Source organism: Pungitius pungitius, chromosome 11 (assembly GCF_949316345.1).
Source record: "Pungitius pungitius chromosome 11, fPunPun2.1, whole genome shotgun sequence".
In the NCBI taxonomy this organism is placed as follows: domain Eukaryota; kingdom Metazoa; phylum Chordata; class Actinopteri; order Perciformes; family Gasterosteidae; genus Pungitius; species Pungitius pungitius.
The window spans coordinates 12,101,057-12,118,617 of NC_084910.1; the positions used below are offsets into that span (position 1 = coordinate 12,101,057).

General features: G+C 45.4%; 1 protein-coding gene across 1 annotated transcript in view; it reads right to left on the reverse strand.

Moving 5' to 3' along the window:
* Positions 1-16,887, reverse strand: part of itga8 (integrin, alpha 8) — a 31,786-nt gene extending 14,899 nt beyond the window's left edge. The window contains exons 1-13 of the mRNA XM_037455059.2: positions 16,510-16,887; positions 16,115-16,245; positions 13,683-13,783; positions 13,475-13,598; positions 12,185-12,246; positions 11,749-11,794; positions 9,771-9,896; positions 9,562-9,606; positions 8,149-8,192; positions 6,428-6,484; positions 6,179-6,231; positions 5,885-6,090; positions 3,553-3,750 (exon numbers count right to left, since the gene is read on the reverse strand). Of these exons, the coding sequence (XP_037310956.1) occupies positions 3,553-3,750; positions 5,885-6,090; positions 6,179-6,231; positions 6,428-6,484; positions 8,149-8,192; positions 9,562-9,606; positions 9,771-9,896; positions 11,749-11,794; positions 12,185-12,246; positions 13,475-13,598; positions 13,683-13,783; positions 16,115-16,245; positions 16,510-16,703 (1,387 nt within the window). The 5' untranslated portion in view covers positions 16,704-16,887. The remainder of the gene's footprint in view (positions 1-3,552; positions 3,751-5,884; positions 6,091-6,178; positions 6,232-6,427; positions 6,485-8,148; positions 8,193-9,561; positions 9,607-9,770; positions 9,897-11,748; positions 11,795-12,184; positions 12,247-13,474; positions 13,599-13,682; positions 13,784-16,114; positions 16,246-16,509) is intronic.
* Positions 16,888-17,561: the final 674 nt, after the last annotated feature.

Below are 17,561 nucleotides of genomic sequence, written 5' to 3' on the forward strand. Positions count from 1 at the left end.
CCAATCACATTTCACAAAGCCACATTTCCCAACAGCTCCTAATTGTAAGCAGCAACAGATCTCATCTACGTGACATTTTTATTTGTTTTCATGAGTTTTGTGATGAACACACACTTTTAATTGGCTCCCATGAGTTTAAAATAAAGCCTGGTATTTAATGGCTGCGGTTAGGGGACAAATGCCAATGAAAGCTGCGCGCACACACACGCACAAGTGTTGATTAAAATAACGTGAAACTGAAGAGAGCCACTTTAAGGGTACAAGCCATCACAGCCCGATGCAGCAAAATTAAGTTGTGTGATTCTGAGAAAGATAAGTTAACGGAGCTGTAGCTAACTCGTAATTTATTTTATTCAATACATGAATTGTTTTTTGGCTAGAAAAAAGAAACAAATGGCTAGAAAATTAGCCAAGGACTAGAATTGATTGAAAAATGACGTAAAACACTACATGCAAACATTAAATAAGGAACTAAGTAAGTAATTATCTCTGGTAACCTGCTGCGTGCAGGATCGGACTAAGCTGGTGGAAGTGTCATTTGCTGCGTCTTTCGTCTGCTGCATATTAAAGAAGAAAGGGACTAATTGAATCTGAGAGAGGCACATCTGTTTCTGCCTTTGGCTGCAGTCACTGAGTCCACCTGGAACCACAGCATTAAACATTTAGGCCCTGTCCCTGGTCCCCTGGGGTGTGCTACGTCCCCATGTGTCTCTGTCTCTGAGTGCGTGTGTGTGTGTGTGTGTGTGTGTCTGCTGTATCGTAGACCTCAAGATGTGGGTTTAGAGGGGCAGCTGGAGAACTACGGAAAAGGGGGGGGAGGGTGCTGCAGTAGGAGGAAAAAAATTATTGGAAAAGGGGGGAGGGGGCAGAAGATGGTGCACTTGGTGTTTAAACCACAATCTGTGAAAACCATCAGACACAAGGTGTGTTTTCAGCAGAGGGAGAGAGAGGGACCGGCTCACTCCCGGTCCTCTGTCCATCCCCCTGCTGGAGTTTGTGTAACCAGGAAATCCAACTCCAGTCCCGCCATAGCATCAATACACTGCTTGTCTGCCATTGTAATCCTCACTCTGTCAAAACCGACAGTCTGACACTGAGACTGGTTGACAGGGCACCTTCGGGGTTAAGAGTGTGTGAGTGTGTGTGTGTGTGTGTGTGGCTGCACAGAGGGCTAAATGATATAACGGCCCACTTTTCTTTTAATGTCAATCCCATTTCCTTAGGGACAGGAAAACTTGCCTGCCACTGTTAATTTGAGGTTAGTGTGGGCGTGTGTGTGTAGATACGCAGCGAACCATGAGCACACACAAGCGGGCCGACCACCACTACGCACACTCCCATACACACTCTGCTCATTGATGGCGCGTCCAAGTGAAGGTACAGTCTGTAAGGCAGCTCCTTTAGCTGTTGGTGTCTCTGCTGCGCTGTGAAAACACAACCTCCGTCCCGACATTAGACCGCACGCCAAGCTGTCACAGGCTGCCTGCTTAGCTGCAGGGGCCTGGCCTCCACGAGGAAATGCCAAAGGTCAATGACACTCACAGGAAAAGTAGGCGGTTTTAAGAGGCACATTTTGAGTCTATTCGGTAAATCGCCAGCCATGATATCTATTTGTTTGACGCTAGATTGGTTTGAAAAGCAAATCTTTCAAATTGGCTGTTTGCACATTGCAAAGGATTTTCTTAAGATTATAGTAGATGTTGTTCACAAGTCAGTTTGGTGAATGTTATTCTAATATTGAGCAAACAAGAAATGGACAAAGGAAAAACTAAAAATGCTCTAAAACAGGAAAGAAATGCAGATTCTAATATTTTACACACACTTACCGACCTGATGAGTACCCTAAGGACCCACTCGCCACCACCCACATCCAAATCACAGAACCTGACATGTTTCCCTGACTGTGGTTCACTTCGCAAGTCATTGTGATTGACGGGTAAAACATTGTCAGACATTTGACCTTTGACCTCTTAACTGAACCTCAAACGCACCCTGAGGCAATCTGACCCCCTTCCGATACACAGATGACCCTGACCTTAATTCAGGCCTTTAGCCCAAACCATACCATCAGAGAAAGATCCACTCAGGCTGAGGTTTGGGCTGCGGGCCTAAAGTGTTGAACCTTTCTATTCTTACTGTGAGGTATCAAACAAAAACATAAATATATGACAGAATCTTCTGGAAAACAAGGCTACTGATGCTAAAAAGTAGAGCTTCATCACCCTCTTACTCCCCTCCACAGTAGACTGTTGACATTTAACTTCCATGGAGGCAAATGGCGGATTCAGCAGGCCTCCCAGTGCCGTCCTCTGGTAATAATGATCAAACATCCGCGGCTCCTTTGAACAGTGTGACTTTACTGGCCCTGCTAACGACACCCTGAATGTGTGTGTGTGTGTGTGTGTTTCACTTCCGTCAGATCTCTAATGACAGACGGCACCAGCGCCGCGTGTTTTTTGTGTGCGCGTGTTTATAAGATGTGTGTGTGTGTGTTGGCTGAAAGCTATGCCACCCATGAGTTTCGACTCCACTTCCTCCTCCACCCGCCTAAGTTCCAACCTGTAACCCCCGTGTGTGTATTTACAGTACAACGTTTTTAATTTGGGGTCTCAGATTTGCAGTGGGTCCACACGGGGTCCACTGACCCGGTGCCTGGCACAGGATCAACACACACTCTCCAGCCGCCAGCAAAACTGATCACAAGCCGCACATGCAAACTTGTGTGTGTTCCCCTGTGTGTGTCCCTTGCTATCCTGTGTAGAATGAAGAAATATGTTATTATAGCAGAATGAAAAGGAAAAGGAGTGGGGGCAAAGAAAATAATAGGTAAAACAAAACAAATTCTCTTTTCCAGTCTTATCTGTGTAAGCACGAAGCCAAAGTAATGTTGAGAGCCGAGTGGCTCTAAATTAGGGAGAAAATGAGGTAGTAAAACAAAAGTTTTACAGACCTGCTTTGTTTTAAATAGATTTTTTTGTACATAAAAGTCTTTGCTCTTAGCAAAGGTTCCTAATCAGGTTTTTTAGTAAGAAGTTGAAGGTGTTCAGTAAAGTAATTAAATGGCAGAGATGTGAAGATGTGTAGTTTACTGCATGTAATTAGATTGAATGAGGCCCTTTCTGCACATAGTATTTGGGATATGGTTCAGAACGTGACTTTTTAGCCTTCTGAACGTGCGGTTGATGCATCATTATACTTCTTCCTTTCTCTCAATCTAGTTTTCTCTCCTTCTTCGGTACTACAATCCTCTAAAGAATGGGTGATTCAGCACTACCTTTGCACGCATCCCTGTACCCCCTGCTTCTGACTGATGACTTTACCAGAGTAGAGTAGGAATGCAATAGAGGGAAACATGGGGATGGTGTTTGAGAGGAGCATGGGGAGGGAGAGGGGGGGGCATGAAATGTGGGGGTCAAGAATGAAGAGGAGGAGGGAGGCTGTAACGAGAGAAGCTGGCGGGAAAGTGGGAAATGTGAAGGAATGCAAGTGGAAGAAAGAATGGTTATAACCTGGGGAGCTGAGCAGAGAGAGATTGATCTGTTGAGTTTTTACCGGGATACTGATTGCCGTCCAGGTCCTGGCCCCCTCTCAGAGTGAATCCAAACCCAGGCACGCTGCCACCGGGGGTCCCGGCTGCTCTCAGCTCTTGGCTCAGAGTCAGGCCGCGCGTTGATACGTCGCGGTTACCATTAAAGATCAACACTCTGCCTCCACGCTCCTCGCCTCCGAACGGACAGCCCACCGCCACGTCTAAGGGATGACACACACACACACACACACACGTGGTTTAGACATCAGTGGGGTAAAAGCCCCTCTGAGGCAGAACCAGTGGAAAACATAAAAGGTTGAAGAAAACTGAGGAGGACAAATGCATGTCCTTCCTTTACCTGGATGAGGGCACCGTGTCAGCATGATCCTTAACCTCCTTTCTCTGATTTCCTTTCGTTTCACTCATCTTTTACTCTGGCCTGGCCTTTAAAGCTCAATAAGGAAGTGCCATATTTTATCTTGCATCACTTGCGATTGTTACTAAAATAAGCCAAGCATTGTGACCTCTGTGCAAGTTGTGTATAGTAAATTGCCGTGGCTTGAATTTATTCATTATGTGTAACGCTTCACAGATGCAGAGGTTGAATTTGAAGAGGTGAGCCACTCTACTAAGTAGAAGATATTTCAGAGTCAAGTGGAATGCAGAAAATACAAACAAGATATAAAAAACTTACAAAATAAGGTAATCTTCTGACTACCCTGATATGAAAGGACGTTAAATTGTAGCATCAAACAGATTTTGTTTCTTACACTTTAACCTCTTAATGTCCACTCAATGGACTGTTCTATCTGACGGTGCTGTAACTGTCCAAACACCTCTACACATCCTGTTTGTCCCCAGACTCCCTCTCTCTCAGCCTAAACAACTTGTTCCACATGAAGCAAATTGCGGGGTGGAGAGGATAAATGCAACCATGTGTGTGTGTGTGCAAGTGTATATACGAGCATGTGTGTGGATACGTCTGTGAGTCTATGTATATGTACATAACTGAATAGCTTTGTAAAAAAAAAAAAAAAAAAACTGAAAAAGAGAAAATAATGTGAGAATCCCTCGTGGGCATTGCTCATAAGCATCTGACTGATATCCACAGCAAAATAGCGGAACACGCACTGTGATCACTGAGATCCAAACTGCAGGAGAATGCTCTGCACAGACAGAAACGGGCCGGTTCTTGGAGCAGATGTTATGGGGGTCTTTTTTTTCTCAAATTGAATTAGCTGTACTGCAAGGTTTCATTCTACAGCTGTGATGAAGTGATAAAGATGAGAGGACATTGGTACGGTTCTGCTTACATGTAGAGCTCTGGACTCGGAGTGATGAGGTCACTGCTATGTGAGGAATAAGGCAAAGACTGACAAGTAATCTGCCAGTCATTACGACCACAAGGCCGCAGGGCTACTTGAACGCCGAAGTTTGACATACTGTTGAAAACCCTGATTACAATGTTTCCATGGCGACGCCGTAATGCTGAATAATGACTTCATCCAGAGGAATGGACTTGGACTCATTAGATTAACTCTCTTTGCATTTCACTGAAGCTGGTGGTGAGGCTCCATCTCCCTGTCAGAGACAGCTGCATCCTGACGGAGAGCCTAATGTGATTTACAGTATGTTTTAGCCCAAAGAAAGCTTTAGTATTGGTCCAGTGGTTAAAGTATTAAGAAAAGGTTTGGGAAACACATTGACGCAGGCTGTCCATAAATTAATAAAACCCGGACTGATGTTGTATGAGGGCCAGATGTGCATCAATATGTTCATTTTTAAAGCAGCATTAAACATGCCTGAACACTCAGTCTTTGGGCTGCAGGCTGCGTGGTTGTGATGTTATGTGCGTGTGCGCCTGCGCCTTTGTTCAATCAAAGTGACGATAAAACAAACACGTTGGAGAATAATGAACTTCAGGCTGCCGGACAGAAACTCCCAGATGATTTAATCTTAGGACACATCTGGCGTTGAGTTAAAAATAACTCCAACACACACATGGCCTTATCCCTGATCATCACAGGAGGAAACAAGTTCACGCAGACAACCTTTCATCGCCGCGCTTCCTGATTGGCTGAAGAGCTTAAAGTTTCTCAAGCAGCAGCCTCTGATAGGATTTCCTCAGTAAGCAGCACACGAGCACAGCAGAGAGAGGAACACATACTGCCACATACAACATATGAAAATATTTAGTTTAATCTTCTCATCTCCGTCTCTTTTTCCTATTTGCTGTCTCTCTCCTGCACATTTTTGTTTCTCCAATGAATTTTTCTCTTGCTCAATTCCCCCTTTTTTCTTGTCTTTCCCTTTTTTCCCCCCTGTCTCTTTATGCATTTCGTCCTTTCAGCATACCGTTGAAACCATCCTGGTTGATGTCTCCCAGTGGTGCTATAGCCGTGCCGAAGCGCCCGAAGGTGTGCGTGCCGGTTAGTGCAACAGGTGTGGAGAACGTGAGCGGGGCCATCTGCAGGTACAGGTACACCCTCCCCACCTCTCTGGGTTTGCTCTCCATCTCTCTCTCCATGTAGAGGGGCGCGCCAACCAGCACATCGTCGGTCCTGGGAACATAAGCTGTAGTTTAAATGCTATGAAAAAACAGAACAGAACAGAACAGTGTCCAGAGAGACAGGGACGTGTTCTACTTACTCATCACCATTAAGGTCAGAGACAGCCACACAGTAACCAAAATAGGAGGCCATCTGAGGGACAGGCGAGAAAGTAAGTCTTTTTAACCATGAAGCCAATACATGCTTTCATCTCATTTCTTTTTTCACACCCATTCAACTGGAATTCATTCGAAATGGAAGGAAAACCATATCAGCTGGTGGCCGTTCCGCAGTGGTTTAAATGCTGCCCTGCTCTGTGACCATGACCAGGCCGTGTTAGTGCGCCTACCTGCTCCCCCGTAAAGTTCTGGATGAAGGTCAGATTCGTGGAGTTGATCATTGCCACCTAAAACAAGCAGATAGAATACAGTGTGAACAATAAACCATCAGACATTGTCCTCATGGTCCTCAAAGAGCAAACACAGCCAAGCAGTTTGACAAACATGGACAATGCATGAAAGAATTACAAGCCTTTATTCTACTCAAACCCCTTTTCTTTTCCCTGCCCTCCCCCACCATCATCATCTTTGTGCCTTAACCGTTTCCCCCTTAACTCTCTTTCCTTCCCCCCATCCTAACCCCGGTCATAGGGGGGGAGATGAAGGGGGGAGGCTGAGAATTCCTTCATAAGACCTAAAATAACAACCACATGGAGACAGCCGGGGGCTTAACGTCTACACAAATGCACGCATGCACACACACACTCTCACACACACACACACGCACACACAGGAGGATGCATGTTGACCCATTCACAGATGTCTCAAAGACATAGTATAAAAAGGCACGTGAACACAGACGGATAAGGACGTGTAAACACAAATATCAAATCACTAGCTGTAGCGTTAACCTTCATGTACTTCATGTAGTTGTCAGATTGGTCACAGAAAAGAACTTGATCTGGGCGGACAGCTACACTAGAGCCAGGCCTCTAGCATGGCCGACCCTGCACCCCTCGTAACACTTAAGCTCCTTCTATGACACTCTCAGTGCACTGTCTGTAAAGGAAGGAGCACCCTTGCATCAGCGACAATGAGCAGACACACTCTTGCAGTGTGTTTGCAGTGTAGCTAGTCCTGCGGTTGCACTGCAGGTTTGGGTTAGGGGTCATGTGTGGAGTAGGGTTAGCGGGGTTAGGTGGGGTCACCGCCCTCCACATGCGGCGTAAGCTGTGTGTCATTAGGGTGGTTTGACAAGGCCGGCCCTGAGGACATGTTCCCATCAGAGAAAACTAGACAAACTACGTTTTTCAAAGACACACATACATCATTTGTCGGATCTATGTAGATACGTACAGTAAAAGCTATAATTGTGGATTACTTCATTGTGTGTCTACAAGTAAACACTGTACTTTTTTATCTCTTTTATATAATAGACTGCAACACACACTGTACATCTGCAAAAATGTGAGTTTTTTTATAAAGCATACAGAGAAAGAAACTTAAGTCAGATACAGAATTCAGACACAAAGAAAACCCCAATGGGTCCTTGGCATATTGTCGAGTATCTTGAAACATACTGGAGGGATCAACAACATCTGTGTTGGTCAAGTGTAGGTCAACATCTGCTAACTGTGAAGGCCACACTATTTGGTTCACATACTTTTCAATCTCATCAAACCAACACTGTTTGTCTTCTCTACCCGGAGAGGCACTGACACCAATACTGAAGTCAGACACCAGTCCGATACGGACTCAAATAACTGGATCAGGTAATGGTGACAATGACAATTTAAATACCAAATCACTAAATTCATATCAATACTTACATTTGTTTTTATCAGTATTAACAATTCAGTTCATCAACTGGTATCGGATGGCTGAAGGTGTAAATGAAGGTGTCTCATACCCCCTCGACACCTATGCAACATCTGCATGAGTTAAAAAGCCTATTGCTAAATTAGGTAGCGATTTGTAAATTAAATTTATCACCAGTCTGTGACAATGACATTAGTGCTGAAAAACAAAAAATATATATATTTTCTGGATTTGCTTGCCAGTTCATACTCACATATCCAAAGTTCTGAGCTCCTCTCGGGACTCCGGCTATTAGTTCTGGGAAACATACAAACAAAGAAAGACTTAGACTGGTGTGTGTGTGTGTGTGTGTGTGTGAGAAATACCAACAGAGAAAGAAAGGGCTCATCGGAGGTTTGTCTCAAAGGCCTGAACCATTAAATCCCCTACCCAGCCCACCCTGTCCGAAGGGCCCCGTGTTGCTGAGAACGCAACGAGTGATTTGTTGCTCTGTGCCTGCATATTGATGGATGAGTGTGGTCCAGCGGACGATCATAGGGACCCACGCACAGACAGAAGACAGGGTCGCTTCCCCCTGCCTTCCAGCTCTACCCAAAAAGGTTCAACCACTAGATCATGAACCAGGTCTTCCCAGCTTCGTCGCCACTCAGAACTCACAGTTAAGACAAGTTCTCCATTCAGAAGAGGGTTTGGGGAAGACCACAACAAGCTTCGTACCACAACACAACACATACACAGGCATGTGTAACCTCTTAAGGCCCACATTAAGACTCCCTGACATGTGTTGTGCCAGAGGCGGTTCAGGGCCTTTGTCGGGTTTACGTGGAGGTTTGTGAACGCGAGGCCGGGCCGCAAAGATCCCACTAAACGCTGATTAGCAAAGAGGCTCCGGGAGACAGGAAATTAGGAATGGGAAGCCGAAGTGCCATTGGGGGGAGGGAGGGTCTCATGTGTGAGATAGCGCTACAGAAGAGTGAGTGTGTGGTGGCAGTTTGAAGAGGAAGTAATACAAAATAATGGTTTAAACTATTTAATAAAATGGGTCACATTTCCTTTATATATATTTTCTTTAATTAAAAAGCTGAGCTTTGTTTCAGTGTTTCATTTGTGGGAATGAACGTCAGCAGTACCTGAAGCTTGCATGGAGATGGGAATAATAAAAACGCTATACACATTTAGAGGAATCACAACCGACTGCATCCTTGGCCTCTCACTTGAAAAGTGCCACAAAGATGAACTCACCAGCACTTTCCCCCACCTGCACCTCTCTGATAAAACAACGCTGTGCGAGCCTGCGCGCCTTTCCACATAAAGCCCAGAGAAGATTGCAGACTCCCTCCAGACCCAAAGAGGTCCGCGGAGTCTGTCACTGATCATTTTAATCAGGCAAAACGGGGTGGGGGGGGGGAGAGGAAATCCCTTTATCAGCAGTGCTCAAAGTCTCGTCCCCTAAGGGTCGCGACCCAGACATACTGAGACGGTTCTCGTTAGCGCCTTTGAGCTCGGACCAAGGACACTGTCACCCAGCTGTCCGCTCCTTACAACACCCCTCGCCGCGGTGAGAGGACGTTTGCAAGCCCCCCCAGACGCGGCTGCTGATGTTCTTAGTGAGGGATTTCGCCATTGCAACATCTGTGGCGCTGTAATGAATTGTTTTCTTACTCACCTTGTTCGGAGTCTCCCGTAAACTCCCCCACTGCCACAGAGTAACCTAGAAAGGAATGGGTTGCACATGATGACATGTGGGCAGAATTAACTCGCACTGCTCTGTTTAAACTATATGCGATACGTGTAATGTAGTGTATAATTACTATTTAGGACAAAGCGGTTGTCACTTGTGTGTGTGTGCGTGGTTGTTTTGTAAATGCTTGTTACCAAGGTAGCTGTCGTCGTGTGTGTCTTCGGCAGCTCGGGTGTGTTTCTCTCCTGGAACCCGTCTCAGCACCGCCTTCAAAGAGTAGCCGTTCAGTATCTCAGCTATCCCCGCTGTCATTACCTGGCCTGCACGCACGCACACACACACACACACACACACAGATAGATAGATAGACAACAAACACTCAGGGTGAGAGAGTCACATCTGTTCATGGCCAGTGGTTTTAGCTTCGACCCAATGGGAGGCAGCACGGCTGGCCTCTGCTACAGAAACCCGCTGAAAGACACACGGCGCCAAACAACACATTGAAGTCTTTTGAGGAAAGTTAAAACACACATAGAATCAGAAGCAGAAGCCATTTATTGGCACATATGTTACACATAGTGGAATTTGACTCTGTGCAATATAAGAATGAAATAAAATAAAATAAGATAAAAAAGCAAGAATTAACACAATAAACAGATAAGTATGTGAAAATGTGTATGTATGTCCATATGTTTCAATAGTGAGAGAAACCACTGTGCAAATGTTCTGGGGATGAAGTATTCGGGTCAAAGGGGGACTTGGTTCAAGAGACCAACTGCTGACGGGAAAAAACTGTGGCACAAACGATACCCTTCCTCTGGCTGCTGAACAAGAGGTCAAAAAAACAAATGATTTGTATCTATAGCGGCCCATAACCTTCCATAAATTCTCCTCCTGTGTGTGGGTGTATGCACTGCTCTTAACCTTCCTTCCACTCCTTCTTCCACCCCTCTCCCTCTTCTTCACTCTGACACCACACTGCAAGTTCATCGCAGAGAATAACATATTGCTTAATCAACTCATTATTAAACTGATTGATTAGCAAACTGTTAACACAGATGCAAAAGTCACTGCAGCTAATTTGAAGTGCCCTTTACACCCCGAGATATCAGGATAGTATGTAAAAGAGTTTTTTTCAATAGTGACTCAGGCTGGAGAAAATCGTTGTATATTAGAAGCTATACAATCCAGGCTGAGTGCTTTTATAAACATTGGGAGGAAGTGTTTTAACTGAAGGCAGCCCGCCTTGCCAGGCTGAGGGCACAGAGAGGGAGCGATCCATTAGGCCGTCCCTGACGTGTGTCCAGAGAGGGTTTGTATGCCGGAGCATTTATTACTTAACCATATGTAACAGCAGCAGCAGCCATGCCAAACTACAACCTGAAATGATATCAACGAATTGTTGCACTTTTCTCTTTATTTCCTGACCTCTGGCTCCATATTTCTTTTGCTGTGAAGTAACACATGGGATTTGCAAAAGAAAGGAAGGATCTCACGCACCTGGACTTAGGGGAGTAGCGCTGCACTCCAACAGCTGAACTCCATGACACAATCAAGCTTTTAAAACACTTCATCCCTCTGCGTATCCTCACCACTGCTATACCTGAACAGATGATCCATCATTCTTCTTCCTTCTGTGTCTGACTGACTCCCTCACTCCTCCTCTTTCTCATGTCTACGCTGCAACGTGTTTCTATCGTCTCCTTAACTCCTCTCGCTCTCCTCCCTGCTCTTTCCCTACCAGTCTTTAGACACTTTTCCTCTATCCCTCCCAACCCATTGAAGTTTTTCCCAGCCCCTGCACGCTTTATCACGGGGAAGAGGGGCAATTCCTTCACACTCCATTAGCTGCCGATCAGCTCACTATGGAGCCCAAACACCCGTTTCCTGTTGCACTGAGAGGTCGCAGGGAGAGAGGTCCAAGCAGCGAAGGACCAAGCGTGGGACGAATGAGAGCGACAACGAAAGAGAAAGAGACACATTTCTTTCCACCCTGTCTTACATAAGACTCCTGTAATAAAATACTGGATTTGGCGTGTGTATGTGGGCTGTTAAACGGACTGGCTGCTCATTTCCTTCACACACTATTCCCACATTTGAACATCCACCCATCTATGAAATCATTGCAAAAAAGAGACCAAATACAGGCTTAAATACTGCTGTTGCAGTTACCTTGCCAGTAAAAGCTTCCAGGTCCTCCTACCACCAGCATTCCCTTCTGGAATAAATAAGCAGAGTCGGGGGTTAGTCATGTGACAGCTGTTTGTTTGAGACTACTGAGGTCTATGCGTGTGTGAGTGTGTACGTATGGATCCTGCTGTCATCCTGGAGAGAATGACAACTTCCTGTACAAGAGGGTAGAGTTGGACCATGAGACAGAGGTCACAGTTTACATTGACTATATAGTGCAAGAATGTGTGTGTGTGTTTATGTGTGTGTTTGGTCTATTGTGTTTGGAGGCGATGGGTCATCAGGAGGAGAGGCTCCTCGGGACAAACGTGCTCTCGTTGTCTTCTCGGTGACCTTATGTCTTGGAGGGTGGAGACATACGAGATGTGTGCCGTCGGTTGTCATGGTGATAAAGTACAATTTTTGCTACAATATTTACCTTGGTGAAATCCACACTAAAACCAGCCTGACAAAACCCCTGTCCCTCTGGGTCTGGATCATCTGGAAAAGTGACAAACATCTCTTTCAAACCATATAAAAACACCTTAGTTCTTGAAACAAAGCACTCAACTAACTTTACAGACAGCTTTTACATCAAATCTATTACAGATTACATACAAATGAACCACTGAGATGTGTTAGTGATACAAAACTGCATTAAACTAAGCCCTATTAAACAAAACGTCTGAGCATGTAATAAAGATTTCTCTGTTTCGGAGCCAACCTGACGTCCAGACTCATAATGTGAAATGACACACCTGCATGTATAAACCAAAAGTGAGTTGTTGTTCTAGTCTGAGCTGTCAGGAGTTCATGTTAAGATGAAGCTGTCGGAGGCAAAAACACAAATAGACATATGATAAAGAAATGCTTCCTCTGCAGCGTGAGTCCCCCCTTGAGAGTGGTTGAGTTTACGATGTGATTAATCGCGTCTTGATTAGTTAGAACTGACATAAACAACAAAATAAGAGATCTTTAACAACCTCCAAACGCTACAGGGAGTGTAGTTATTAGACTGTGTGTTTGGGAGTACACAAGTGTAGAGGGTGAGGTCTTTTATGCAGAGCAGATGATGGGGAGGACGATAGGAACTGTGTTTGATCTGCTGTTGACGATGTGCCACCTGATAAGTCTCCATTTCTCCTTATCACACACTACTGGTGCCTCATATCCGCATACAGGGAGAGAGAGGAGTCACAGGAGAAAAGTAGGAGATGAAGAAAGGGAGTGGTCTAGGAAAATCCCTTGAATTTCATTTACAGAACTGTTGACAGAAAAAAAGAGGACCTAAGGAGGAGAATCTAAGCCAACGGAAAAAAAAGAAAAAACTGTCATCCTGCTCTTTTCCTGGCATTTCAATCGTACACTTTGTGTCGTTTTGGTGTTATTTGGCCAGATTTGTAATGTTCCTCCTTTTAAAAAAAAAGGCCAACCACGGTTGTCATTGGGACTATTTATTTCTTTAATTTTTGTGTGTGTTGATTTGGTTGAACGTGCCCTTTAAACTTGAGACCTAGATATTATGTTTTATAGGCTGACATGAAAAATCATCGTACCGTATGAGGACATAAGCGACTTACTGACGCAAGATACCGCGTGTTAGGGAGAGGACTTGCGAAAGCCACGTGCCAACATTCGGAATAATGTGGTACATTTATGATCATGCAGAGGGGGGGCAGAGAGAGAAAAAAACAATGGAAGGCATAATGGAGGGGGGGCTGTGACTCACTGGTCCTGCAGGGTGAGTACTCTGCGTAGGCGCTGAAATTCTGGACGGCCACATAGCAGGTCCCGACCGGGTCCTTCTCCCCGCTGAGCTTCACCGTGCGCCAGTGGTAGAGAGGAGCACACGCCTGCACAACAAATACAACTGTGATTGCGGTTTAAAGTAAAGTGGTTGACTTTGGATGGCGTTACTAGATGTCATGTCCGCTCACCACCACTTTTCCTTTGTGTGACCTCACGGACGCTCCAAACCACTGGTGCGACTTAAACTCCAGAGGCTCTTTGGTGCCGTTTACCTTTATCATTCTGTTATCTGGAGAGAGACGCACACGAGGGGAAGTGGATATGGCATCAAAAAAAAGAGAGAGAGGAGGCGCTTCATATGGCACCAGTAAAAGCTGACATTGGCTGTGGTAATGTGGATATAGGCCCGTAGCTCTGCTTTTGTGAGTGGAAAGAATTTGTCCTTGATAAGCGAGGACAAACGGAAAGGGAGCCAATAAGCAACATCAAAACACCATTTGTCCCCCAGAAAAGACATTTGTCAGGATGTTGGTTTTTTTTCTAGTTAAAGCTTTTCCAATAAAGTATAACAACACTTAAGACTCACACACACACACACACACACACACACACACAGTGCAGTATGTGCACATTATGAGCATTTCCCAGACGACTAACAATAAAGTCTTACTTTTGGTGTGAGTGAATGTGTGTCTTTTCTCTGTTGTAGATATTTTCCAGCATTGTTAAAGACCAGCTGGGTCCCTTTAGATCTGTGAAGACCCCTTCACATTAAAGGCCTTCCTTTACCACATACGTACACACACGCTTAAATAGGCACACGCACATACCGGCAAACAGTAAATGCACGTGGATTGTTATAGAGTTCATTGATTTGAAATCTATTTCTAAATGTAGATCGTGCCACTATCATCTCATCATTTACAGGATACATGATGGATTTGATCTTTGTTAGACATGTGTGTTTGCATTCTTTCATATAAATGATTCCAATATTTTAGGAAAAATCAAGTCACGTGAGTTTGTTCTGGAAGATTTAAAAGCAATTGATCAGCAAGAAGAACCAACAGACCAGGTGTCTTTACTCTAACCATGAACCAGCAATCACTATCACTACATCACAACCCCCCCCACCCCCGCCTTCCCCCCAGCACCTTTCCTCCCACGGCAAGGGCCCTACTTGACACATCTGCATAACGTCACAGGAGCCCCACACACACACACACACATGTACACACACACACATATACTTAGTACGTGAGGCTAATGTACGGATATTAACCAGTACAGTGCCCACAGATGTTCGCCTCTCATTCGAATATTTTTCAACAGTGTGCATGAGTGTATATGTCTCCTTGTCTGATTTGTACCTGTGATAAAGGGTCTGCTGTAACTCTAGAAACATCTACCGTAGTCACTGTCATCCATCACCTACCCGTTCTGACTACGCACACATCTGTTCCTCTGTGTTTATTCTTACATCCTAATGACCTGAAATTTTCCCTAAAACTCTTCACACTAAAACTAAACCCTTTGGTGAAAATAACACATAATTAACTGGAAAAAAAAGAGAATGATCCTCACTTTTGAAGTTTACCCTCATGTGAATGGTGCCTTTCTTTATGGCAGAACAATAATGTCGGGCATGATCAGCTGATCGGCTATCAGCAGTTTTATTCATAATTCAGCAACGCTGATGTGGAGAGCAGCTGATCAGGAAAACATCCAATTATCTTTATACGCACACAGCAGCATACATTACATGAAAGTCATCTGGTGCATCAGGTCCATCTGCAGTTAAAACCTCTTGTTTAAACCAGTTTTTCACTGTTGCATTCTAATGTTCACGTATGTTGACAACTCTCTCCAAATCCTTCCTGATAAATGATCTCACCCAATAGTCCTTGCAGGTCTAACCACTTCCACCGAAATGAAATGTGGAACAAACGATCAGCTACTTCTACATCTCCTTTTTTGTGATCCTGACAATGATAGAAGTTCTCACAAAAAACGACAACAGAAAAACAAAGAGAGAGAAGGGATACAATGATGGAGAGAGAGAGAGAGAGAGAGAGAGAGAGAGAGGAGACAGGGATACATTTTTTAAATCTAATAAAAAGCAGACCTCACCCAATCCCCCTTTCGTCTGAAGGGGAACTAAATTCCCATGTGCATACAGTTTACCCCCCTCCCCTCTGTCTCTAGTTTTCTCACTTGTTCCCCCTCTCTACCTCGTGCACAGACACACGCTTACCACTCAGACGGAAAAGCGTGCATCGGAGACATTAGACGCACAAACACGGGCTGATTAGACAGTTGATGATGACATATTGAAAGCCATAATCAACCTGATGCAGGCTTGTACCAGCAAACCCTCCAGCCACCTCTTTTGTTAGACGAAGTTGATGCGACCCATATGTCTTATCTCCCTCTTTTTCATGCAGCGGCACATTGGCCAACTCATTTGGATGGAGTAACATCCAGGGCCCTTAAATGCGTTGGAAAAGCACAGGCCACAATGTAAATCCTTAACAGGAGTCTACGGAACAAGTTTAAACCCAGGGCCCCCCTCAGGAGCTCTTTCAGTCATTTATTTTGAATATTTCTAAAGGTAACTCACTGGAATTATCAAAAGGAATCTGTCTGCAGCTGTCCGGCAGCCCGGGCCAGGGGCAGTAGTAGACAGCCCCAGCCTCCACGATACCGGGCTGAGAGGTGTTTGCCTTGGGAGCCCCAACCAATACACTGATCCTGAAAAGAGGGGGAAAAAAGTGGAAAGTGGGCAATGCATTATACAAACGTGTGTAATCTCATGCAAATATTATTTTGTGTTCATAACTCAGTTTGCTCAGTCAATCAGATATCTGAATCACTGCTCCTTCCTTCCCATTGCAGGATGTCATACTTTTGGATTTCATTACATGCCATTGAGTGTAGTGGAAAGCATATCTTGGCAGGTTAAACTAGATGAGCAGATACAGTTTGACTGTGCAGGATCCTGATGTTGCCACTCACGTGTTGCTGTCGGAGGACGCTTGGTAGAAGTCCACAGAATAGCCAAAATAACTTCCATCGGGTCCTCTGTAAACGGTAGGACGTTCTGCGTAAAGGTTAAAGCTCAAAACTCCATGTAGCGCGGGCCACAGTACCGCCAGCACCCCGAGAATAAACATCCCAGCGGAGGAAGCACAGTCCCGCGCGCGCTCCATCCCAAAACAGAACAGGCAGACGCGCACTAGTCCCGAGAAATGAGAGGGAAACCAGGGGGGAGGCGGGGGGGAGGATGGGATGGAGGGTTTCCTCGGTGCAGGTGAGGTAGGTTTGTTCCCGGATGAAGAACGCCAGCTGGCTCTCTCACCGGATCACTGCGCTCCTCCAGACGTGCGTCCTGACACCCTGGAACCGCCGGGGTCTGTCCGGAGCCTCGGCTCCAAGGCTGCGCAGCCCCGCCCCCGCCCCCCCTGCACAAAACGTTACCCCCCACACGCGGACACACACACACACTCACACACACACACGCGCGTCACGGTGACTCGTTTTATTGCACGGGCAACTTTTCTGTGGCGAATTGAGAGCCTCAACCTGAAACAATGAATGATATTAAAGTGAAATTTATCAGTAGTCCAGGGAAAGTTGGAGCCCAAATACTAAGGTTTGTAACGAATAGCACGCCGTCGTGCCTGTGAGCACGTTGTTCAATCATACCTGCGGTCCGCCGAGATGAATCTCTTGTAATCACGTGTTGGCTCGCTGCAGAACGCGCGCGAGCTGTGCATGTCCAGGCGGCCTCACGGTTCGCTCAACATGAGGCGATTTGAACGAAGGAACACGGGGCCTGCTTTCATGCTGAACAACACGCCACATCAGGCAGTTATTTGGCAGAATCAGAATCAGATCAGCACTCTTCTGAAAATCTCTGTTATCAGACGTGCAGCAGAGGAAGCGATGTGATCAAGAGACCATTTCATTTGGTTTTAAACTAATGGGTCCTTAGGAAATGGATTCATTCCCCTCACCAGAAGGGTCAGTTGCTCTGTCAGTAGAGTTGATAAGAAGCAGGCGAGAAG